At 43.8% G+C, this 26888-nt stretch overlaps 1 protein-coding gene across 1 annotated transcript in view; it reads right to left on the bottom strand.

Annotated features, from left to right (window-relative positions):
* ASIC5 (acid sensing ion channel subunit family member 5) overlaps nucleotides 1-26888 on the bottom strand; it is a 612782-nt gene that overhangs the window by 368568 nt on the left and 217326 nt on the right. Inside the window, exon 3 of the mRNA XM_085641714.1 lies at nucleotides 23606-23843. Within this exon, the coding sequence (XP_085497840.1) occupies nucleotides 23606-23843 (238 nt within the window). The remainder of the gene's footprint in view (nucleotides 1-23605; nucleotides 23844-26888) is intronic.

Here is a 26888-nt window from a genome sequence, read left to right on the forward strand (position 1 = left end):
GAATATGGAAGTGAGAGAAAAAAAGAACCCATAGTTATACAACCAAAGAAGTGTAAAAGCAAGGCTAATTGTGTAAAGTAAATTCTACAAAATAGCAATTATGTGTTCCAAAAGCAACCTATGGACCCCATATTACTGGTAGATAAAAACTTACCAGTTTGGAAGAGAGACAGAAGCTAACCGCCAAGTATGAACTATCTTGTATAAGTGATTCTGCAATAAGAACCATGTAGTAAGAATAAGGGACATAGAGAGAATAGAACAAGAGCGAATTTGCAGCCAGGTACATATGGATAATTACCTGCAAAAGACACTACGTCCACTTGATATGTAGACAACTTGTAATATGAACTGTCTTGGATAAGTGATTCTGCAATAAGAACCCAGTAGTAAAGATAGGGGACATAAAGAGAATAGAACAAGAGCGAATTCCCAGCCAGGTACATACGGATAATTACCTGCAAAAGACGCTACGTCCACTTGATATGTAGACAACTTGTGGGTTGAAGTTCCATCAGTGGTTGATGTAGGCAGGTCCTAAGTCATGAAGGGCTTTGGAGGCGTGTGTGAGGATCTTGAAATGGCATGTCTTCTGAATGGGGAGCCAGTGGAGGTCTCTCAGGTGGGAGGTGATGTGGATTCCCTTGGGGAGGTCCAGGATGAGTCTGGCAGTTGGGTTCAGTATGGTCTGGAGTCTTCTCAGGAGCTGGATGGAGATGCCAGCTCAGAGGGCGGTTCAGCAGTCTAGGCAGCTGGTGACAAGGGCCTGAGTAACAGTCCTTCTGGTGTTGGTTAAGATCCATCTGAAGATTCTGCAGAGCATGCGAAGTTTGTGGAAGCAGGAGGCAACTAAGTTAGATTGTCTTTTCATGGTCACTTGGATGTTGAGGATAATTCCACGGTTGTGTGCATGGTCTGTCGGTGTGGGAGTAGGTCAGAGATCTGCAGGCCACCAGCTGTTGTCCCATGTGGAGGTGTCCTTCCTGAAGATCAGTACTGCAGTTTTGTTAAAGTTGAGCTGGAAGCTACGTTGGTCATGGTGCTGCAGAAGTTGGTTTTGGCGTTGGAGGGGTCCTCGGTGAGCATGAGGATCAATGAGTGTCTTCTGCATTGGAGATTATCTTGAGTTCATTGGAACTAACGATGTTTGCTAGGGAGTTCATGTAGATGTTGGACATTGTGGGGCTGAAGGTTGATGCTTGTGGGAAGCCGCATATGATCTCTTTGCGTGCAAATGAGAAGGGAGGCAGTCGGATGTTCTGTGTGCATCCTGTAAGGAAGGAGGTGATCCTCTTGAGGGCGTCTCACAGTATGCCTATATTGTAGATACTGTTGATGAAGGTTTTGTGGGAGATGGTGTCAAACAACACAGAGAGGTCAAGAAGAATCAGGGTCACAGCTTCTCTGCGGTTGAGGAGTAACCTGATGTCGTCTGTGGCAGCTATCAGTGTGGTCTCAGTGCTGTGTTTGGCACGGTATCCTGATTGTGAGGCATCCAGTAAGTACTTTCTTCCAGGAATTTGGTGAGCTGCTCGTTGATGGCTTTCTTGAGTACTTTAGCCTGGTAGGGGAGCAGGGAGATGGTATGATAATTTTTGAGATCGCTGGGGTCAGCGGAGGCTTTCTTTAGGAGGGGTCTGGGATCTGCGTGTTTCCATCTGTCCAGGAAGGTTTCTGTAGAGATGGAAGTGTTGAGGATGCTGGTGAGTTGCATGCTGATTAGGATTGTTGTGAGGTTGTAGAGGTGGTGGGGGCAGGGGTTGGTGGATGACCCCAAGTGGATGGAAGACATGATGGCTCAGGTTGTCAGGGCAGCGATGTAATTCTGGAAGGTCTGATCGAGGTTTCAGGTTGGGTGGTAGTGAGGGCCTGTGATGACTGAGTTTGGATGACCTTGCTCCAGCTGCAGTGGGGGGGGGTCTGACATCGGGTGATGATGTGCTGGGCGTCAGTGATGGTGAAGTGTACGATGGTGTGGTCAGTCCTGGTGAGTTCTGTGGTGTGGCTGAATTTGATTCTGTCGCTGGAGGTGAAATTGGGGTTGAGTGTGTGTCTTTCTTTGTGTGTGGGTTTGGTGATCAGTTGGGTAATGCAGATGCTGTTCAGGTTCACCAGGAGGGTGATGGAGTTGGTGTTGTTGGGGTCATTGATGTGAAAGTTGAGGTCGCCAAGTAGGATGTGGTGGTGAGAGTCGATTGTTAGGGGGCAATGGTGTCGCTGAATGTTGCTTCTAAGTGCTACAACTCTTATTTTTTTTTCAAAATTCATAATTTGACCTATACTTATTGGATTTCTGTCGTTTTGATTTAGATTTTTTTAAATAAAATTATTTTCCATTTTTCTAACCAGTGTGGAGTCTTTTGAGGTATTTTCATTGTATGTGTTTCACAAATACGTTACACATTGCCTCTTTAGATAAGCCTGACTGTTCTTTTGTAAGCTACCAGAGACTGAGCACAAGTTATCTTTTAGAGTGTATCTGGCTTACCCTGACTAGGATTGTGGTTCCTGCTCAGACAGGGTGCATACTTCTGCCGACCAGAAACTTCAATTTCTAACATTGGTGACCACCGGTGAGGATAGGATTTGTTTTGTTCACTACTTCTCCATACTAAAGATCAATTCAAACCCTGTTTCAATTCTCCCTATTAGGCTTTTTGATTTTTTGATAAAACCATGTCTCTCTCTGGAGAATCAGCATCTGCACATGCAGTAATTGATTTTGAGCTGGCCAAGTTGGAAACCTACACGGTGGCCCATCCCAAGGATTTTTGAAAGGGGGTTTAACTGTCTATTAAAGGCTTCAGCAGGAAGGTGGAGGTCCATAATGCAGGGGCTGGGATCCCAGAAGAGGAAGAGCAAGAGATTGAGGAGTATGAGAAGCTGATCCTATACTCTGAGGAGGGTTTGGGATGCCTGAAGAGAGGGAATTCAACATAGAGACAGGGGGATTGGTGATCCCTGGAGCTGGCAGCTGTATTTCATCTAAGAATCTGTCCCCAGAGGAGCTGGAGGACAGGAGGAAGGAGAGATAACCTAAGTTGGAGCTTGATAAGTTGGAGAAAGAGCAGGCTCTGGCTGAGAGCAGGTTAGCTTTTGAACAAAGTAAACTAGTCCATGAGCTGAGCCTCAGAGAGCTGGATATCAAATTACTACACTTGGAGTCTAGCAGTAATGGTGGCAGGAACACTACAGTGCCCACTGGTGGAGTAAGGATTCACATACCAAAAGACTTGGGGCATATTTACAAGGGCTTTATCGCCGCTTTTTTGGCTTTTAAAGCCAAAAAAGCGGAGATAAAACTATCGCCCTATTAACAAGAGGGTGCTAACATGCATTAGTGCATGTTAGCACCCTTTTACCCAACGCCTCCCTTTGCATCTCTAATGAAACTGGGCAGGACAACCTTGTAAATATCGCTGATGTTCACATCGCAATATTTACAAGACTGCCCAAGCATTTTAGCACACGTTAGTTTTTGGAGAAAACCGCTGTTTTCTCCAAAAACTAACGTCTGTTAAAATGCAGACTTACCTATCCCTAACATTGGGGTGGATTATGCTGATACGACCCTGTGGGTCGTATCAGCAAGGTTATCGCAGTTTTGCAGGGAACATCGCTGGAAAACCAGCGATGTTCCCTGCAAAACGTCGATAGCCTCGCTATCTCTGGAATGTTTATCGCGCTAGAGAAACGTGTTGTTAATAACGCGCTACCAGGGCGATAAATTCCAGAGATAGCCTGCGATAACAAAATTATCGCCAAGCATGGCCAGCGATAATTATCGCTGGCCGTTGATAATATGCCCCTTGGTGGCCAGCTATGTGGTGGGTGATTACATAGATAAATTGTTTTCAGCCTATGAAGTGGCTCTAAGAATGCACAAAGTCCATGAGGAGTTGTGGGGGTGGGGGGTAGTTTGTGGAGGTACATGTCTTCAGTGGGGAGCGAAACACTCTTAACATTGGAGGTAGGGGAACAGCCACACTACCATGTAATGAAAGCCATCCAGGTCAATAAGTTTGGACTGACCCTTGAGAAGTATATGCAGAGAATCATGGGCAGCCACAAGACCTCATGACAGACATGGGTGGATTTCCTTGACTATGCACTGAAGGGCTGGGTGAGGAACAGCAAGGTTGATGAGTATTCAGGGCTGTACAACCTAATTTTGAAGGAGAACATGCTTGTCATTTGTTTTACAGAGCTGCGCCAACATCTGGATGATAGAAAGCTGTCTGACCCCAGGACGCTTGCTTAGGAGGCCGACATCTGGGTCCGCACCAGATTGGCTAAAAATATACTTCGGAGTGACCCCAAGAAGGGTGGTTCGGGTTCCCCCAGCAGAGTGCAGGTAAGTTCAATGGAGACCCAGGCAAGACTCATATTAAGGGGGAAGGCTATGTTTACCATTTCCTTTTTGAGAAGGAGGTTCTGGTGCGAGGTGGCCCAGGGCACCCCATTTCTAACCCCCCTTATTTTATTGTTCCCAGGACACAAGCAGGGGGACTCTGTCTAAAGAAACCACCCACTGGTGGGATCTCTATAGGAGTGGCCTATAGGGCCTTAGGGGTTAGTAGTCCTCAGGAGCAGGTCATTAACCATGCCCTGATCTCCCTCAGCTAGAAGATACACTCAGAGGGTGAGCTTGTGATCCCTGAGGGTGGGAGTTGTCACTTCCACCAGGTAAAAGTGAACGGGGTCCTAGTCACTGCTCTGAAAGAAACCGGGGCTAGCCAGCCCATGGTTGTGGAAAGGCTAGTCTCCCCAGAGCAGTACACTGACCAGGTGTGTAGGGTGACTCAGGCCGAGGGGCAGGACTTTATCCATCCTATTGCCATGGTGTCCCTAGAGTGGGATGAGAAGGTGACCTAGAGGAGGGTCAAAGTTTGTCCCCAGATGCCCATTAACTGTATTCTGGGGAATGAGTTGCCCCCGATGTCAGGAGAACTGGGAGGGGTCGCCGCAACAGGTGTCCTGATAGTTCAGTTTTCTGGGAGTGCCACTCACAAATGGAGGGTACAGAAGCAGAGATGGAGGGACAGAGGGTGGAACGACTCACCCCTGACCTAAGAATACAATGATGGGTTGAAGGACCAGTTTCAGGATACTACCCATTAACTGGTGGGAGGTGGAGTGGAAAGAAAAGGCGCAAGACACCTGGGGCTACTGCATCCTACTCTGAGAAGCCACAGAGGACAGAGGCCACTGGTTAGTCTGGGGCCTGGCTCTTGACACTGACAGCTGTCAGTGGCCTTTGTTGGTTGCTGTCCTTGTGGACAGAGTTTTCCTTGGGTTGGGGACAAATTTCACACCCAAAGGGTGGAATTTTCCACATCACTTTGTTGACCATGGTGGTACTGTCTACCTACTGGGATCGATCTGTGAGCAGGTTAAAGTTATGTGCTGCATAGATGGGTTCCACAGGTAAGGAGAAGGATTGTTCAAGGTTTGGCTCAGTGGCCCCAGAGAGTATAGACAGAGGGATCCAACTGGGTTCAGAGAGGCATAGAACTGGCAAGTTCCCCTGCATTAGTGGGCCGTTGTCCATGTTCTATTGCCCTAAGCAGGGAAGTCTATCAAGGTATTGATTAGTCTACCCCGGATTTAGAATGGAGGGTGATCATCTTGGAAAATGGCCCTCTCTGAAGTGTCACTCCAAATTATTTGCCTTCCTCCTCCTTGTTTTCTGACCTTGTTTTTGTTGGCTTTAGGACTCTCGACACTTTACCACTGCTATCCAGTGCTAAAGTGCATGTGCTCTCTCCCCTTAACATGGTTCCATTGACTTATCCACAATTGGTATATTTAGTTTATCCGTAAGTCCCTAGTAGAGTGCACTACCTGTGCCTACAGACTGTAAATTAAATGTTCCTAGTAGGTTTGCAGCATTGATGGTTCTACCCACACCAGTAGCCCTTTAAAACATGTCTCAGGCCTGCCACTGTGAGCCTGTGTGTGCAGTTTACACTGCCATGTCAACTTGGCATTTAAAACCCTTTGGCAAGCATTAAACTTCCCTTTTTAAAAAATTACATTTAAGTCACCCCTAATTCCACTTTTAGAAATTCATTACAACCTATGGAGTGACCCATATTTAACCTGAAGGACTGGGTAATGTGTGATACAGACAAACAATGGCTGGACGGAGAAAGCAACCACAACGAAGAAAACTGATTGTATCACTACATTTTTAACGATACATGAAACATAACATGTGAGGGATTGGCGCAGCAAACTCCAGTAAAATCAGGAGAAATGACAGATACATACACATATAAGCACTTCAGTTGATTTTAGTTAATAATTCTAGAAAGCTTAAAAATTTAGACACATCATTCATAAACACATGATTCTAACACATTGTTTTCAAAATTATAAAAGGAGTTAAAGAATAAAGAAGGTGCTCAGGACTATAAGTGTGAGTAGTGAAGGAGCAACCTAGAAGCAAACGTCAAACAAGCATGACAATAAAAGAAGAAAAAGCGGAATAGAACAGGCCAACAGGCTCCGTCTTATCAAGTGATAATAATCCACCCGGATGCCAGTATCATCCAAAAGTGTTCGTCAAATATCGAAAGTACAGGCCACCAGACATGACTAATAGAGGGGAATACTTATCCACCTTATTATAGAAAACAGGCGAGTGCCGTACATTCACTGTGGCTCCAAATGTTGAAACTGAAAAAACAGTAAGTCGATTACCAAACTAAGGGGCAGATTTACAAGAAAGTGACGCATCTGTATAGATGCGTCACTTTCCCTGCGCCACCATTAGAAACCCTAGCGCCACCATAGATGCACCGTATTTACAATATGGTGCACTATGGCGCAAGGATTGACAGATGCGTCAGAAATTCTGACGCATCTGTTGGCGGAAAAGTCACGCATTGCAGGAGTCGTGTCGCAAGCACGACACAACTCCAGCAATGCGTGTTGAGGCCTATTTCCACTACACTGCATCACTACTTACGCCTGCTTCAAGCAGGCGTAAGGTTTTGACGCAGTGGCGTCCTAAAAGTGGCGCATTGAAATCTTGTAGATTTCACTGCGTCACTTTTACGAGGCCTTCCTGCGTGGGAACGCCCACCCTGCATACATTATACTTGACGCATGTATAATGTGACACAGGGCTTTACAACTTGACACATCTCCCTAGATCCGTCACGTTGTAAATAGGCCGCATTTTTTGCACCGCTGTTGCGTCAAAAAAAAGTGACGCAATGACAGCGCAGGAAGGCGTAAGGGGCTTGTAAATCTGCCCCTAAGGATTTCCATATGGCCTTTAACCTCTCAAGTAACCCCTATTGCGGCTGGCAGTTTAAGCATTTAGAGCCACTGTGAACAGCACTCGCCTGTTTTCTATAAAAATGGTGGGGCAGTTTAAAGCTGCTAGTTTGACTTTGTCATTTGAACCTATAGCAAAGCCTAAACATCCCATAGCAATATATATTTCACCTCAAAGGAAGGCCTATCAGGCCCTACGGCAGGGTGCTGCATATAATTAAGTAGGACATGCATTTTTTTTATATTCTAACAGTAAAACTCCTAAATTGTTATTTTTTTTACTTTTGAAAAACTAGTGGCCCAATTGGCAAGTACAGAGGTGCACCTCAGCCTTGACAATGTCTGAATGGGACTACAAAAGTTGGTACTTCAAGGTATCTAATTAATTGTGGCATTATACCCGACTTAACACCCAAGTCGAATAGCCACTTTTAAGAAATAGCAACTTTTAGAAAGTTGCCACTCTGATGCCCAGTTTATCTGGTGGACGGTCACGTATGCTGGCCATCACAGAGCCTTCTGCCTCCCTGGAGAGTAGAATAAATGACTCCCTCCTCAATCCAGGAACAATAGAGGACTGCTGCAGAGAGAGGTGTCACCTCCCTTAACAGGAAGCCACATTCCTGTAGGACCAAAAGGTGAGTGTCACAGCAGAAGCCACATTTGATGGGCAACTGGCAACCACACTCAGAGGGGCTGTCCCTTTGTGCAAGTAGACAGGCTCGCAGCAGGAGCAGAGAGGGGAAACCAGTAACCAAACCATTTTTTCCATAGATGTACAGGCCACACCTCTAGGGTTGGATATCAAGCTCTTTACAGTCAGAGAGGGGTTCTGACATTTTGAGATTGAGCAGAATAGTGCACTCTGAGAATGCTAAGATGCCACACATAGCAGGAGGTCATCACAAGGCAGGAGGGGACCTGGTGGTCCATTTGATAGTGACCTCTACATCCCCTCGGGCACTTTCCAGGCATAAATATAGTACCCATGACATCCTGAACCTCAGATCACATTTGGACAGGAGAAAGAACTAAAGAAGGACAGCTCTACTAATCCCTTGACATGGTAAGAGAGGCTTCACTAACCATGGGTTGGCACCTGCTGCCCCTTGGGCTAGGAAAGAGAAGACTGTTCCTGTGATGCCTGGCTCCTGGAAAAGTTCCTCCAGATCCCCAGACAGGGATGGTGAACTCCAAGAGTCAGTTAGCTGACTCCCTGTTCCAGCACCATGACCAAAAAGCTGAAGTAGTCAGTTCTGGTCAGTTAGTAGCCACTATCATCAAATCACCGCTGACCGCCGATATGCAGGCATGAAGAGCAATCCGCAACACACAAAAGTTGCATCTAAGGCTTTCGGACCCAGGAGAGTCATCAGAGTGCAGCTTGGTTGCCAAAGACGGAGATAAGCCATCACTACAGAAAACTTTGGATCTGCTGTGACTGGAGACCAAAAGTCCAGTCGTAACTGGACTTATGCTGGTTCAAAGAAGAATTTGAGGGACATTAACTACTGTGGCCCAAGTCGCCACACCTCAACTGAGGAATAATGCCAGGAAGACCCCACCCATCAACCACACAGCATCCAGAGCAACTTTCAGCATCTTCAGCATGTTGTACCCTCAGTATCAGGACCACTCTATTGAAGTCTATGGCAGCCCTTGCATAAAGTGTGGAACTCGACTTGAGTCTGCCTTGGTGAGTAGGTAACTGTCCCAGTATTCCCTACTGCTCTCCCCCCTCTTCTGTCTGTCAGAAATGGCCATCCAGTTTTGGCTGAAGTAGTCAGACACAAGTCTTTAAACGTTTAAAAAAAATTCTAGACTTTATGTTTACCAATGCTTATTTGGGGTTGGGACTTAAAAGCTGACATTTCAGTTGCACTTGAAAATCTATATCTCTGGAACACTCCGGAGGAATTTTCTCATCCTTCTGTCTAAAAATCGATAAAAATATTACCTATTTTAAGAAATTGGTTTGGGATTTCTTTCATGTTGTGCAACTTTTGTTTACTTTTGTTTGTTGTGTCTTAATACTTTACACTAGTTCCTTTGTCTAAGCCTTGCTACTCGAAGACACAGCTACCCAGTGTTGAGCTAGACGTTTTACAGAGCAGCCTGACTGGACCCAAGATGGTTTCGTGAGTGTGTTACCTGGTGAGGTCACCCAACCACACCATATAAAACTCCACAATCCTCACAATACTCCTTTATTATATGTGCATACCTGCAGAGTGATCTATACAGTATCAACAGAGAGGAGAAATCATTTGCAGACAAGCACAGGAAAGAGCTTGGACAGCAAAGAAGTTCTTTCAGTCATGCTATCAAAAGACTAACTCCAACCTGACCATCTGCAAACAGACAGTAGAAGGCCAAAAGAAAGATGGATCTGCATTTTTCAGCCAGCAAAGCTTCTTGAAAGGCACGAAATTGCAATATCCTTAAAGGCAAAGTATTGTGCTAGGGATATCAATCTAATATTCCTTCTTTCTCCACATCCCAGTCTTATCAAATGTATCAAGCCAATGTTCAGAAAGTGAACAGCAAAGACAGCACAACTTGCAACAACATGCGGTGCACATTGTTTATCGATCTTTCAGTAGGATAGAGATGACTAGTGTATAATGTCAATGTTTTTGGTAGGATGTTGTAGTCAGGGAACAAGGCTTTTTTGGGCTTTAGATGTGGTGGGCGTAGGATTTAGCGGCCAGTGCATTTTTTATCTTGCATATATAAAAAGCAATTTACAAAGATGTTTATCATTCCTGATGACAGCGGTACCATCATCCTCGTGAAATGTATCATGTTTCCTTTGTGGTTGATTGCCACAATCATCATCACTTGTATCAGCGCCCTCCTCCTTAGGCATTTGTATAAGAGCTGGATGCCTGAATGCACTGTGTAGCATGTAACATATCTGGCATGTGGTGTACATCTTTTCTTAAGGGCAACCCCCCCCTCCAGTGCAGATACAGGAAAGGTCCATTCTTCAAATGCGTCCACTACAATTTCATTGGTTCAAACGCATCCCCGTTGGAACTATGCTCACGTGCAGTGGTTGGTGTTCTGAGTGGGTTAATGAGCATCTGAGGATATCCAACGCCACCTATAGGGGATGCACAGTAGGAAATATGAATTGTTTATCTCTTTGATGGCTATTTTTCCATACCAATGTTTATTTGCTAGCAGTAGAGTAGCTGAATATGGAGATGTGAAATATGGGTTCTACCATATACTCTGCAGAACAGCGAGTCATCGAACGTGGCATGGAGTCAAGTAGTGTCATTCTGCATCAGGTATTCCCAAAAATATGGCAACACAATGACAGATACGGGATTGATGTACACAATAAATGCGAATCATAGGCTTCATTACAATCATATGATACACTTCATCAATGCAAATGATAAATGTCATAATCGACTAAGAGGCCACCGCTCACACCCTTCAGTAATGTTCCTGTTGTGTTATGTCTGTTCCTGTATTGGTGTAAAAATCACACAAATGACAGCATGATTGTAGACCACAGAAACATGCAGCGGCATAACACTGAACAGCTGCAGATACGATGAGAATTTATGGGGGGAGTCAGAGGAATGGTGACGCCATAAACACCAGGAGCCACGTTGTGAGATACATTTCTCTATGCTGCGTGGAATGTCCTTATTTTACAGGATCGTGCCACGTTTAATGGATTGAGTCTTGTTCTGGCAATCGTGGGCATTCTCGTGTGTAGAGAAAATGGTTTTGCTTTTAAGCCCAGTGCATGGCCTCTCCACCCAGCAGCAAGGCTTTCTGTACAAGCTTACAAGACAGCAGCCTTCATGTTGACAGCTGGGTGTGCCTGAGAGGATTGGTGTGATAGGTATTGGAGTGTATAACTGCTACCCCCTGTGTGCAGTGAATATTTGTTATGGTGGTCAGGCGGTTCTCTCTGGCGTCATTTGCATTTGTAGTGGGTTGATATAATTAAAAAAAAAATCTGTATTTTAAGTTTGCCTTCCTTCCGTTTATATTTCCTTCCATGTAGTGTTTTGAAGTCTCGATGTCCTTAAAGTCTGTTTTTATAAAGTTTTGCCTTTGTTACTCATTTAACTTTTGGTTTTGGATGAAAGAGACTGTTAGGTATAATCGCTCATATTTTGTGTTGTTTTTTATACTTATAAGATAGCACTTTTCATCAGTCAGGTGTTGGTAGGCTTCATGAAGGTAGTCTTCTTTGTTCAGAGGGACCACAATGCCGCCTTTGTCAGCTTCTTTGATTATTGTATCTTGGTCTTCTCGAAGTTCTGTAAGTGTATGTCATTGTTTAAATGTAATGTTTGAAGGTAGGCATTTCCTTTAAGATAGACATTTCTGATGTTCCTTGTCAAGGTCCCTCAGCACGGCCGTGAAGAAGGCGTCAACTGTATTTCCAGGTGGCAGGATAGGCATGAAGTATGACTTTGTGGGTAAAATAGATGGTTTTGAATGTCGGATGTCAATTCCTTGATCTGTAGAAATTTCAGATAATTAAATATCCTGATCCTCTTCCTCTTCTGATAGATTTGTCGGTAAGTGGATGCTTCGAACTCCTTAGTAGTCAGGTTGCTGGTTTTTGGTTGGTAGATTGTTGTTGGTGGTTTGTGTTGTGCCTTGTCAGCAAAGAAAGAATGTAATTTCAACCTCCTGCCGAACTTGAAGAGTTCAGTTTTAAACTGTACCAGGTCCCATCCCGCCCATGGGCAAATTGAGAGACTGGTGTTATTGCGATCCGCCTCACTGATAGATTAATGCAATTACTTTTCAGACCATGGAATGCAGCCATTTGGTGTCCCTCTATATAAGCCACAATGCACAGGGATACTCATGTGCCCCTGTCCTACCTAGAACTAATCTGGGTTGTATTTATATAGACACTTGTCTATGATGCCTTAGCCTGTATTTACTTGGCTGCTTATGTAGCACCACCCTACCTAGAACCATCCTGGGATGCATTTATATAGACACACTCTTTGATACCCTATCCTTCAACTACTTAGGATATGTTTCTTGATAATATGAAAATTTACATTCTACCAGTGGCATATACCTTTCTGCTGCAATGGTTAGTTTACTGGCTGCATTTCATTTTATTTCTGTTTAGATGGAATTTGCCAATTGATTATCATCGAATATCTAAAAAAAGGAATACACAAAAGGGAACCTAGATGACTTAATTCTGAAGTATTTACGGGGTATTTGTGTTTGTTGTTCCCTGCTGTAATTCTTTCCTTAGTACAGATGCGCACCTATACATATTTCCTTACTATCTGTATACTATTATTTCTAATGGAAGAACACCTGGATGTTTGCAACTACATTTCAGCAGAGCATCACGGACGCTATAGGCATTTCTAAGTGCCTTTTCTATCCTTGTAGGAAGCGGGTGCTTTCGGTTCTCGCTTCCAGTTTTAAGTTGCCTGGCTCCCGACGTTGGGTGCAAAATTGGAGAGGTCAGTCCCTCCTATGCTTTTATTCTTTTATACTTACTCATCTCTGATTTCATTATTTGCTGTTCCCAGTACCTATCCCTCGCAGGGAAGCCTGTGTAAGGTTAGTGGGGTTCTGGGCCCCAGGTTTGCCACTTTTCATTTGCTCACCTGTTTTAAAGAATCGTCGAGGTCCGGCGCTGGTTTCTGTAGCCACACCCCCGTCAGTTGGGCACTATTTAAAACGCAGCCTGGTGCATCCGGCTCCGCGAGCGCGCCTAAGCCAAGCCCACCTTCGCCCATATCGTGCCGGGAACCCGTTCTGTTTCAAACCAGAGAGGCTAAACAGAATCACCCTTTCAAGTAATGAACTTTGCTCGCTCAACACTTCAAAAAAAGGCTGTATCAGTACTGACCCCATGCAGCTATGTCTAGGGATTAATGCTTCATGTAGCAATTGCGGGTATTTAATTTCCCTCATCAGATCACTGCAAACCGCCCAGAGGAACAGTGGTCTTAACGAGGCGCATTTGAAAATTCTCTGCTCGCTTGTTAAGCCCGCTCTCTAGTGAAACATGCACAAGGACTGGCAGAATTCATAGAGGGCCATCAGCTAGGCATTATTTTTATCACAGAAACGTGAGTAAATTAATCATTCCGCCCAGACCTCATCAATATCCCCCCACCCACTCACCCCAAGGTATTCTATTTTTAGACTGGACCCTTAAAAAGAGGCAGAGGGTTATGGATTAACTTTAAAGACTGCTTCAAGACTAGAAGTGACCTTATGCTGAGAAGTAACCAACAACGAGTCCTTCAGAGGACTACTCATCTGTCACCCACCAGGCCAGAGAAGTTGATTCCTCCAATCCATAAGCACCTTCCTTGACGTCAGGGCCTTCAATAGTGACTACACTATATTAGGTGATTTTGATTTTCACCTTGGTCTTCTCAAGGACAAAGACACTGTGGCTACCTTAGAAACCATGAATGCCATAAGTCTTCCACAACTCCTGCACCAGCCCACAGACTCAGCTGGCCACACTTTAGATGCCATTTTCTCAAATAATCGACTTATTACCATTAAGGACTTTCTTCCACTTACTCGGTCCAACCATACTGCCATCACATTTGAACTTAACATCCCCTCTTCTATCCAAAATAGAAAAAAATAACACCAGCCGTACTAGCTACCACATCTGGAACAACACAGACTACAATGTACTGCTGCAAAAGCTTTCTTATGCACAGCCCATGCTTTCATCTGACCCAGAGCTTGCCTCACTTGAATACTCAGAGTGACTAAGCTCTGCAATCTCTAAAGCTGTCCCACTTAAAAGATCCAAAGCAGGCAGGAAGAAACCTTCTGCTCCATGGTTTACTGAGGCTCTCCGCCTATTAAAACAAGCATTTACAATGCAATGGTCTCGGCAATATAATAGGTAGAGCTATTGGTATTGCTCATTATTTTTTTTATCATTTTTGTATCCCTAAATAAATGGTATTGTCATTTCTATTGGCATTAGCTTTTTTTTTTTTTGCTTATGTGATACCTATTGCATTAGCAGAGAGAGAGTGAGGTAGTGAGATAGAGAGAGAGAGTGAGGTATTGAAATAGAGAGTGAGGTAGTGAGAGAGTGAGGTAGATAGAGAGTGAGGTAGTGAGATAGAGAGTGAGGTAGATAGAGAGTGAGGTAGTGAGATAGAGTGAGGTAGTGAAAGAGTGAGGTAGTGAGGGAGAGGGATGTTGTGAGGTAGTGATATATAAGCATAGAGTGATGTTGTGATGTAGTGAGATAGAGAGAGAGGTAGTGAAAGAGAGAGTGAAAGTGATAATACAATTTCTTACAGTAGATAAAAATGTAGTTGGTATTCTTATCTTGACTTGTGAGAGCACTGCTAGTAAAGCAAAGGGAATCTAGCATGGATGATTGGTGTTCCAAATTAAAGCAGCACTGCTATGTGCCGAAGAAGAAAAAAGCATGCATTAGGAGTAAAAACGACAAAGCGGTATACTATAGTCTGGCATATTGCTTCATCTTTTAAAAAAGAAACTACCCTTTAAAAAGTTCCAAACTTCCCATTAAAATCTCAATGGTTGCAATGCTTTGCTAGTGAATGAAATCAAATATTTCATCATTTGTTTATAGGTTAGATGTATACTTGTTTCCGTATCTATGTAATGTTTTGAGCTTCAAATAATAGAAAATGTTTAAGCGAGGGTCCACGGCTTCCCGTAGTGAATCAGTGGTGGTCCACATATGCTAAACCTTTAAGAACCTCTAACCTAGGAGAAACCGATTGACTCACAAACACCCCTTGCCCTACATACCACAACTTGGGACCCACAAATTTGCCCATAGCAGGCTAGGGAGGTATTTGTTTAAAAGCTGGAAGATGATGCCTCTCCATTGGAAACTTCTTTTATTAAAGGAAGATTAAAAACAGTTGAACAACTTAAAACAGACTATGGTTCGGGGGAAACAGAAATGGATAAATATGCACCGATCAGACACTAGGTCATGCACACACAGACAACAGAAGCAGCAAAATACCCACTAACTGAGATTGAACAATGATTGAGAAAAGTAAAAGATGACAACTAGTAGCCAGAATATTCAGATAAGTATTAGATGTAGATGTGCAGCCTAAGACTTAATGACAACACATATCATATAGGACTGCCCGAAATTAAGAACATATTGGGTCGAAGTATTACATGCAATGGATGAAATCGTGGACATGCCACTACCCAGGATTCCTGACACAGTGTTGTTGGGATGGATGATGGGGATCAAATGGGGGTATTCAAGGAAAACTGCTTAACGTACCCCTACTGGTAGTTAAACGATTACGGCTAAAGGGGCATAGACACTTCTGCCCACCATGAAGTAATGGTACACAAACTGTGGCGCATACTAAGAATGGATAAAAAATTAATATGCTTTAAAAAGAGAAGAAAATATTTAGAAACTATTGAACCCAGTACTGAAACACTACGCAAAAACAACAGGACCTAACATGTCCCAGATCCTTAAAAGCCCAGCAAATAGTGCTTATTGGAGATACAAAAAAACAAAGTTGCATAGAAAAGTAGACAAGACATCTTCCACCGCTGCTAAATGTTTCTTACACTTTACCAGGTACTGACACTGCTCTCGTTCTGGTAAATCACTATGGTTTTGGTTTGCTTGCAGATTATCTGCCAGGGCGCCTTCTGCTCCACTCAGGTTACCGGTGTGCTACTTTAAGATAAAATAGTATTCTGTCAGTTTTGCCCCTCCACAGCCTCTGTTGGTGCTGTCCTTTATTTTTTAGTGGCGACGCTACCTTCGCTATACCAGCCTCCCATTACTTTTTTTTTGTTGCAATTCCCTAACAGTTTTAGAAAGCATTACTTGCTCAGGCCACGTGTACATATTGGTTACCCAAAGTAGGTGGCACTGCTCTACAATTTACTTTTATTACTACTTCAAATAGTGTTTAAAGGCGACTTAATAGAGGAGTGTCTACTTTGGGTGGGCGGTCGAACGTCACAAACCCCATCTTTTGAGTGAGGGCACCTACTTGCTGGGGTCAACAAACAGAACAAGAGCATCTCCATGGCCCACACACGTGTGTGAACGGGGGAAGGTGGTGTCGGGGCCCTCCGGTTGAAGTTACAGGTGCCGCCTCAGGGTACGCAGGGTCAGTGTGTTCTATTCTAATGCTGCATGATGTGCACTGGAGTGGTACGGGCCTGCAGCAACGCTGGGCGATACTGCAAAGCTGTACAACGTGTGGTGCGTTATGATGCTATTATTGCTGCCAGGGATGCTCTCACTGGTCATGCCATCCCCTCCGCCGTCGCCCCCGCCCCGCCGCACTTCTGCTCCTATCACTGCTGCTGTCAGTGCGGCGCAGCGGCTGCTTCCTGCTCCCATTCATCATCCCCCACATACCTCTGACGCGGTACATGTTGGCCGCCATGTCTGCCGGGCTCCAGGAGTAGGAGGGGTCGCGGGAGGGACTGTGTGTGGGGTGGGGGTGAAGAGTGCCGCGTCCCGGTTGCCTCGGGTACAGACAGGGCCACCGCCTCTTTCTCTTTTCCTTTCTCTTTGTACTTCTTTTTTTTTTACCAAGCCCTTTAGGGCTGTCGCTGAACATGACGTCTTCGGTGCTTTGGCTATCTCCGGAAAAGTGCATCGAGAGAAGGAAGGTACGGAAGCCTATTGCCGGCTGTCATCCAATGAGCATCAGCGTTCCGCCGGCTGTTGCAGTAGCACCGAGCTAGCGACCGGGTCAACCAAAACAAAGGCACGTGGGGCTTCACACTAATGAAGATACGTTTGCCAAAATGTTAGAAGTGGACGAGACAATAAATTAAGAGGGCTCAGCTCTGGTTCTACGATCCCGTACAGTAGCCGAGCTTGTGTCAATATTTGGCATGTAAATAGTGGAACAAACAAACATCAACATTGGAAAAAAAGCATATTTAACACTCGAGAGCGTTTCTCCTCAGTCCATCACATTGTTTCTTTGTATTTAGTGTTATTTACTAAAAGTGATACTTTTAAAACGGAAACATGGTGCCCTTGCCGTGTTGACAATGGTGTTAGTGAACTGAGGATCAAGTAAGTCAGTTGTCATGTGTAACCTACGTGTGGTTCCAAGCGTGTTTGTAAAAGCCAACACGGGAGCCAAGAGCAGGGGGAGAGAACGCCATGAACACCGCCGCCTTCCTCCGAGGCGAAGCAGAAATGCCTCGGAGAAAGGCAGCGGCGGTTTCGGATTCGGGGGCGTGTTATTCTTTTCTCTCCTCTTGCCATTGGCTGGAGGAGATAATTGGAAAAGTAGCAAAAAACACGCCCCCGAATCCGAAAAGGACGGGGCCTATTCGGAGAGACAAACCTCTTCTCCAATGGCTGGCCAGCATTCAAGAGGCCAGCCAATGGAGAAGAGGGGAGAAGAGGGGCGGGTTCAAGCCCCTCTTCTCCAAGTCATTAAATCTCGGAGCGAGACTGCGCAAGCGCAGCCTTCGAGCCAAGACCTAAAAAGTGTAGAAGGCAGGAGAGGAAATGGAGAAAAACAATCTAAAAACTTCCTCTTTCAGAAATACAAAGGCCTATATGAATTTTTTGCCCACCAAATTGAATCCTCCAAAAACTCAGAGAGGGAATTATTTCAGGTAATAAGCAAGCTATCTAAACTTCCTGAGACTAAAGAACTAATAATAGTCACATTTTTTGTGATAACATAGCCCACCACCTTTGCGTTAAAGTATGTCAAATCTACAGCTTGTTTACCTCATCCACACCTAGGCCCTTATTACGATGTCGGGTGAACTTGAGTCCGCTCAACACAGTTTCCGTGTGGGAACTGACCAACCATAGGTCAGCAGTTCAAACACTGTATTAAGATGCGACGCACATGGTGCAGTCTCAAACTCTCATTTGTCTATGGGAGCATGTGCTGCTGGCGGTTCCCAAGGTGCCTGCCACACGATGCAGGGATTTACAGGGGGGGGGGGCTCGGCCCCCAACCAGAGGACGTAGGGAGAAGGGGGCTCTGCTAGCGACCCACAAAGTCACTTTCTGACAGGCTTTCCATGTCGGAAAGCCTGATATGGAAAGCCTGTCTGAAACCGACATCATAATACCGACGGTGGAATCACAGTCCATAGGGATTAAGTTGAGGTTTCTGGCTGGCCAACGGGCTCCTTGAACCCATTGGAAGCCAGCCAGAATGACTGGCCAATTTAACTTTCGACCACCTACATTGTAATTAGGCAGTCGGAAGTCAAACCAGGGATGTCGGTCAGAAAGCCTCTGACCTGCAGTTGGAGGCTTCCCGACCAACATCCTAATGAGGCCCCTAGTGATCTCAGCAAACACTCTCTAATTGTACACTGCCTCAGCAATGAATCAAACACATTGATCAATCCCACTCAAGTTAGTCTTAGTGAACTTACTACCACTACCTCCACGGAAGTGCTTAAGCTCATCCAGTCTAACAAATCAGAATCTCCTTATGATCCTTGCCCTCCCTTCATTCTAAAGCGGATTCCTGAACCCTTAGCTCCATGTTTGACCAACATATTTAACAAGATGCTTGTAATGGGAATCTTCCCCACTATGTGGAAGAAGGCCTCCATCCTTCCACTTCTCAAAAAACCCAATCTGGACCCGGAAAACCCAGCCAACTACCACCCTATTTCAAGACTGCCCTTTTCTGCGACGATGGTGGAGAAAATTAAGAACACTCAACTGACTCAATACATTCAATTCAATCACTTATTGGATTCCACTCAATTTAGATTTAGAGCTGGGTACAGCAATAAGACCGCACTGATCAAAGCCACTGATGAGTTACGGATTGCTTTGGATGAGGGAGGCACGGCAGCCCTCATCCTTTTTGACTAACCTGCAGCCTTCAATGCAGTGGATCATTCGACACTGATCTACCACCTCGAACATCTGGGCATTAATAACAGAGCTCTTGCACTTATGGGATCATTTCTGAGGAGCAGAGAACACCCAGTAATGCTGGATAGTTTCAACTCCAAACCGTTCTCCCTTCTTTATGGGGTCCCACAGGGGTCCTCACTTAGCCCCTTACTCTTCAAAATATATATCACTGAATTACCCTCTCTCATTAGGTCCTTTGTATTCTCACCCACTTCCTATGCAGATGACATACAAATTGTGCTGTCTGCCTCCAACAATGTTAACCACACAAGCCTCCAACTTCATAACTGTATGAGAGCTATTGGCGGCTGGATGAGCAAACATTGCCTTAAACTGAACTCAGACAAAACCAAAGTTTTCCTCTTTTGAAATTACCCACAGTTGTGGACCCCTACCTGCTGACCTTCAGAAATAGAAGCACTCCCATCCCCATTCCTAAAAGCAAAAACATGGAGTCACAATCAATGACAAGCTTAATTTCAGTACCTTATAATAATCAGGAAAATCCTTCCCTTCATTGCCCCAAACTCGAAGTAAAGAGTAATCACTTTATTAGTCTTAGCAAACTGAAACTACTGCAACGGTCTGTACTTAAACCTTCAAAAGGAATATTTGAGCAAACTGCAGTCTTTACAGAATGCGGCAGCCAGACTTCTTCTTGACCTTCCTACAGTTAATTCGTTCTCCCAAGCCATTAAAGGACTCCACTGGTTATCAGTAGGTAACCAAATTAAATGTAATGCACTTTGCCCTAACTATAAAGCCCTTCCCAACTCTGGCCCGGAGTATCTCAAACAATCTCTGTGGGCGGAAGTTGCTTTGCTTCAGGAGCCTCTAAACTCTGGAATCTCCTACCCTTCAACATCAAAGTCGCTCCACAAAGCTTCACAAAGCTCCTTAAAACCTGGCTTTTCAACAACTTTGTTTCAATTCAATCTCTGTATTTGTTACTCTGAGTCAGTGCCAAGACACCTTTGGGTATACGTGCACTTTTATTAAATTATTAACGTAACTTAAAATCTTTCTCTCTATCATTGCCAAATATGGCTGTATCTGAAACCACTATTCTCAATTGTCTCAGCACAGATCTGCTTGTGATGCCTAGCCTGCCAGCACTTTTGTTATGCACTGTTTTCATTTAATGAAGTTATATTCTCAACTCTTTTTGGGTTTCACAATCTGTGACATCCCCTAAAATAATAATGGCAATTAACCTGATCACGCAAATTGTCTCTGCAACACTTGGGTGCTTCCCTCTTTTTTCTTTTTTCTTTTTCTGGTTTGTTCCCCTAATTTTTGAATTTTGCTTTTTTTCTTCACACTTGGTGATGGATTGACTCTATTTCAGCCGCAATCTTATCACTCACTATATCTCATGTATTTTTCACAGCCTTGAAAAAGTCCCATGCGAATGGGCCATAAGGGGGCAAAACACGTGTCAGCTGCTTAGGAATGTTCTGGCACTTGTTATTCATGTTAAACACTCCAACAATGATGAACTGAAGAAATTTTTCATTGAGAAAAATACTCACAACTTCAAATACGTATAATAATTTGCTTTTGGTCTTATTTGCACTGCGGAATACCTGATGATGAAGGCATTAACTAACACAAAACATAAGAGGGAGGGCGCACTTATCCTTTTTAAATACACTTTCATATGGAGGCAATGAAAGGTCCAAACCTCGAGTGACGACCTACCCACAACTAAAAGGGTATTACATATAACAGGAAGGGAAAGCCGGACCTTTGGACCACATCAACCCAACTTTCTACATCCATTAGTCTGCTAGTGTATCATTCACATTTTGCTTCCGCCCACTACAGCATACAGCATGAGGTAGGAGGTCAGCCTACTTCAGTCGCTGGATAGCTTCCCTTTGAGTGACTACATTTTGCTCTTTCATAAAGAGCACCTCTGCCCACAAGCCAGTTCCCTTCAGTGCCAAAGTTTTTGTTTTTAATTTATTACTTTGATGTTGCCTTTGTGTTTAGCGTCTGATGTGATAGCAGGATGCTTTATAACAGATGTAACCACAGGCTACATTCCACATTGTCTCAGTTCCTGTCTCCTGTCATTGCTGTTGTAAATTCCATTTGGGAAAGTTCTTTGTTTATACAATATTATCAGATAAACAAAGGACACTCCAAAAGGACTTCCACAGCATAACAGATTGTATCCATTTGAAACTGTTCGATATTAAGTTATCAAGAGCTTCAATATTATACATTTGAATTCCTAAGCAGACAGTTCTTCAGAACACATTTATTATGGACTCAATATCTCCAATGGTTCTTTGTCCAGGAAGAAAACTTGCCTTTGTCGTCTTTAGTTTGCAGCACATGTGACACTTTTTTATTCCTTCATTCCTTTTTTCTTTCTTTCTTTCCTTCTTTCTTTCCTTCCTTCTTTCCTGCTTTCTTTTATTTGTTCATTCCTCTTTCCTTCTTTCTTTCCTTTTTGCTATCATTCCTACTTTCATTCCTTATTTCCTTTTTTCTTTCATTCCTTCTGTCTATCTTTCCTTTTTTCTTTCTTTCTTTCATATTGTCTTTGATTACTGCTTTCTTTCTTTCCCTTTTTCTTTCATTCTTTCATTCCTTTTTTGTTTTCCTTTTATCATTCACTCCATTTTTCTTTCATTTATTCTAATTTATTTCCTTGTTTCTTTCATTCTGTCATTCCTCCTTTCCTTCTTTTTCCTATCTCCTTTTTTCTTTCATAGCTTCTTTCCTTTTCTCTTGCTCTCCTTTTTCTTCATTCCTTCTTTCTTGCCTTCCTTTATTCTTTCATTCTTTAAATCCTTCTTTCCTTTTATCTTTCATCCCATTTTCCTTCATTCTTTCTTGCTATCCCTCTTTCCTTCTTTCTTGCTTTCAAACCTCATTTCCCTCCTTCTTTTTTCCTTTCCTTTTTTCTTTACTGCTTTCCTTCTTTCTTTCTAGCCTTCTTTCTTTCCTTCTTTCTCTCTCTATCTTTCTTTATATATTTATCTTTTGTTTTTAACCTTTTTCTTTCGTTCTCTCTTTCCTTTCTTGCTTTCTGTTGTTTTATCTTTTTTCTTCCCTTCTTGACTTCTTACTTTCCTTCTTTCTTTATTGCCTTCTTTCCTTCCTTATTTTCTACTTTCTTTCCTTTTTCATCTTTTTCCTTTCTTTCTTTCTTTCTTTCTTTCTTTCTTTCTTTCTTTCTTTCTTTCTTTCTTTCTTTCTTTCTTTCTTTCTTTCCTTCTCAAAGGCAAGAGGCTGGCAGTTAGTGGCATAACAATTGGCTTTTTCAGGTCTGTGTTAGTCAACACCTTCTGATTTTACATACATTATGTGTATGACATAATTACTTATAGGGATCTTCAGCTACACCTCATCTATTTCTCTGTGGTTGTGCCATTTACATTTTTCTCCAACCCACTCGATCATGCATCAAGGGCCAATGTGTCACTCCAATTCAGCCATTGGCTAACTTTACTATGAGTTACGGCATGCTGCCCTTTCATAAGGACCATATTAACACACACCCAGTAGTTTCCTTTGGTGCCAGGGAGTACTGTGGTCATGTTTTTTATTTTATGAGATCAAAAAACATTTTTGCCTTTGATCAATTTTTTTTTTAAATTGACAAACACCCATCAGCTTCCAACACAATAATGTTTTGCAAAAGCCATGACAAAATAAAACAATAGTTTCTGGAAAGCAAGAGGACAATGCCAAACCTATTGGCTTTCCCAATGTTTATTTGCACTGGCACTAAAACCACAATAAATACCATGCAATCAGTGCATTTAATGAAAGCACATGCGGTAATTCTGATGTATTTGTAATTGTAACCAGCAGTAATGCTGGGTCAATGGGAATATCTTCACTTCGCACTTAGAATAACCATGCCCGTGTTTGGCAGAGGAATTCGGAAGGCAAGTTGCATTTGTTTCTACTCTTATTACTCAGCACAGTTTTTTCGTCCCTGCTTGTTCTATTACTGTCCCATTTCCATCGGTCCAGGAAAACTTTGTTTTATCAACAATGATAATTTTTACTCAGTCTTGCAATAAAAAAAGTCACTAAGCAAAAAGAATTTTCAATTCTTGACTAACTTGGAGGATTCATAGTCAACCTGTTTAGAAGTTGCTCAATTTCATGTGAAATATGATAACATTTCACACATTCATATTACGTGAAATGTTCACACTTATTGCTAAAAAACGATCACTGTTTTGTTGTAGCTGCCACATCCCTGGACTTTTCATTAAGCAAGCTAAGAAAAATGTAGACTTAGAAAACAAGATTTATACGCCTAAGCAAATGCTGACATGTATCATTGAAAAAATAAGGTATACCAGCTCTTCAAATGGCATGCATTAAGTGGTGGATGTTAAAGAGACAGATAATTGCTATTATTAATGAAAAAAATATTAAACACGAGATTACCTCTGCATAACATGGTTTACCAAAAAAATCGCATCTGAGAAGGGTACTCTTGTTGAGATAAAATCCATTGTTCCTTGTGAATTCCTTAATGCTGAAGTTTTGATTTAATTGCAGGAAATCTGCAATGTCTTGAGCAATTTTTGAGTTGCCTTCAATCGAGGAGATGTGAAGAACCGCAGACACAATACCCCAGAGGAAAAATACGACGCTGAGGTTGGCCACTGCCTGGGTTTGGAACCTGCATGAAAAAAAGGCCAGTTAGAAACCCCAGGAGTGGACTCTTGCTCTGTTTTTTTTAAACTGACTGCCAAGAAATAACTTATCACTACTAATGTTAAAGATTCAGTGCGACCACATGCTACAAAGAATAAATATTGAACACTGAGCTGCCATTCGACAATGCATTTCATTGATAGTTATCTGTAATTGTGTTTGTGCAGCACTCAAACCCCTCTTTACTTCACCACAAAGCAATGAGATAACTGTTTTGCGTCAATTTAAAACATAGAACTTTCATCAGAGAAATAGGAAGAATGTTCAGTACGTACTCATATAGTCAAGTAACCAACGAGGGAAAGCATCACCAATGTGGGAACAATATTTCTACAAAACGTAAAATACATGAAGTTGGCCTGCTCTTTGTACGAGCAGGAAACCCGTTTCCTAGCGGGCTCTACTGGCCATTAAATTCCTACTGCCTTGTTAACCCCTTCGGTGCTCATGATGGAATGGTTCCGTCATGACGAATGGTTCCGTAATGAGCACCAGTGCTCCTGTGCTCACTGCTGCTCATGACTGAACCTTTCCGTCATGAGGACAGGGGCACTAAATCGCTTTGCTGCAAACAGCAGAGGGATTTTCTTTTTTTGGTGGGTCCTCGGGAGGTGGGGAAGAGCTTCCCCAACCTCCCGAGGCCCTTTGCTGATTTTCAATGTAATGACGATCGCGCGCATGGCGCACTGTCGTCATTACATTGAAAATAAAACTGAAACTTAGTTTCAGTTTCAAGGTTTCAGTGCTCGTGGGGCTATCTCAACCCCAGGAGGGTGAACCCGAAGCAGGGATCTACCCACTAGCCACCAGGGACGGGGAGCAGCCTCTTAGGCAAGGGCCTTTGCTCCCCCATCCATTACGTTTTGCCAGACAGCCTTTCTGCCCCCCCTGGGGGGCAGATGGAGACAGTAGCCCCCAATCTGTCCTCCCCTTGTGGAGCAGAAAGCACCGTAGATGCCAGGGATTTTTTTGTATTGCCCAGAATGGGCATGCCAGTGCCCCCACCCTACCCCCCAAAGAAGGCATAAGACTTTCTGCCCCCCCTGAGGCAGATAGGGGCAAATGCCCCTGATCTGTCCCCCCAGGGGGCAGAAAGCCCACTAGGCCCCTGGTTTTTTAAAATAAATATGTTACAAAAAATGCTACAGTCTTTCTGCCCCCCTGGGAGGCAGATGGGGCAATAGCTTCTTATCTGCCCATCCTGGGTGGAGGGGGGGGGTCAGAAAGCCCACTAGGCATCAGGGATTTTTTTCCAAAGTTCGGGTCGGGGACTACTCAGAATGGGCATGCCAATGCCCCCCCAAAAATGCCACAGTCTTTCTGCCCCCCCAGGAGGCAGCTGGGGGCAATAGCACCTGATCTGCCCCTGGGGTGGGGGCAGAAAGCCCACAAGGCACCAGGGATTTAAAAAAAAAATATTTAGGGGTAGGGGCTGCCCAGAATTGGCCTGCCAATGCCCCCACCCCCAGGAGGCAAATGGGGCATTAGCCCCTTTTCTGCCCACTGGGGGTGCCGAAAGCCCCCTAGCCACCAGGGGTTTTTCCCCCCAAAGTTCGGGGTGGGACTGCCCAGAATGGGCATGCCAATGACCCCACCGCCCAAAAAATTACCACAGTCTTTCTGACCCCCCAGAGGCAGACGGGGCAATAGCCCCTTATCAGCACCCTCGGGGGGGAGAAAGCCCACTAGGCACCAGGGGTATATTTTTTCAAAATTCAGGTGAAGGGCTGCCTATAATGGATATGCCAATGCCCCCATGTCCCCCAAGAAAGATGCTACAGTCTTTATGCCCACAAGGAGGCAGATGGGGGTAATAGCCCCTGATCTGCCCACTAGACGCCAGTGATTATGCTAGCTTTTTTATACATGGGGTGGGGGCTGCCCAGAATGGGCATCCCAATGTCCCCACCCACCCAAAAAAATAGCCAGTCTTTCTGCCCCCCTTGGGGGCATATCAGAGCAATAGCCCCCAATTTCCCCCCCTCCCCAGAAAGTCCACTAGGCACAGACTTTTTATCAGAATGTGCCTACCTGTGGATTTTGGATCCTAGCACAGCTGGCACCCAAGGAAATCTAGCAAACCTATACATTTTTAAAAACTAGACACCCAGGGGAATCCAGGATGTGGTGACTTGTGTGGATCTCACTCGGTTCTGTTACCCAGAATCCCTTGCAAACCTCAAACTTTGTATTTGTATTTATTTATTAACTGTACAATTAATTAAAATCTTTACAGTAAAAAAGAAAAATAGTCAACAAGACTAAAATTAGTAAAAACTTCAGGTTGTGTTTGGGTGATGTGATGCTCCCTCACCCCTCCCGAGAGTGGAACACACTTTTTTTTTCATAAATCACAAGACTGAAATTTGAACAGGAACAAGCCTGATTAATGACGTATCCAGTCAGCCCATGGGGAGATGATGTGTCTTGAAGTTCTGATTGGACCAGCTATGAGGACCAAGCACATGAACTTTTACTTGAAATATGGCTTACAAGTGGGAGGAGTGCTTTTGTTTTTGCCTCCTCTTTTTTCCATTTTTTCTGAGGGCCAGGACCAGTTTCTGTGCTGGACACAGAGACAGGGAGGGGCTGCATTCTGTGGGGGCTATGGTGCAGCTTGAGACAGAGACACAGACTAGCACAGCGAAGCAGAGTCAGAGAGAGAAAGAGCTGAAAGGATCAGAAGAGATTTAGATTGTAGGTGCTAAACTGCATTTTTTTCTCTTTATGGGATATTTTTGCCATTATTAATTATTGATTAACCTTGTAAGACTTACTCTTTGTCTTAGAAACTCTTTAAGAGTTTTGACTGACATTGTGCGCCACATTTCCCTTCTTATATGTGATGCTTATATGCAGACTGTAATATGTTCTGTATTAATGATATTTTTCAATTCTGTAACCTGATTGATATTTGACTAATGAATAAAGAGTGAGAGAACCTTAACTTTTGACTTAAAATAAAACCCTTTAAAATAACTCACCCCTCTCATTATTGCCTCTAATATTG

This window comes from Triturus cristatus, chromosome 2_2 (assembly GCF_964204655.1).
Source record: "Triturus cristatus chromosome 2_2, aTriCri1.1, whole genome shotgun sequence".
NCBI classification, from domain to species: domain Eukaryota; kingdom Metazoa; phylum Chordata; class Amphibia; order Caudata; family Salamandridae; genus Triturus; species Triturus cristatus.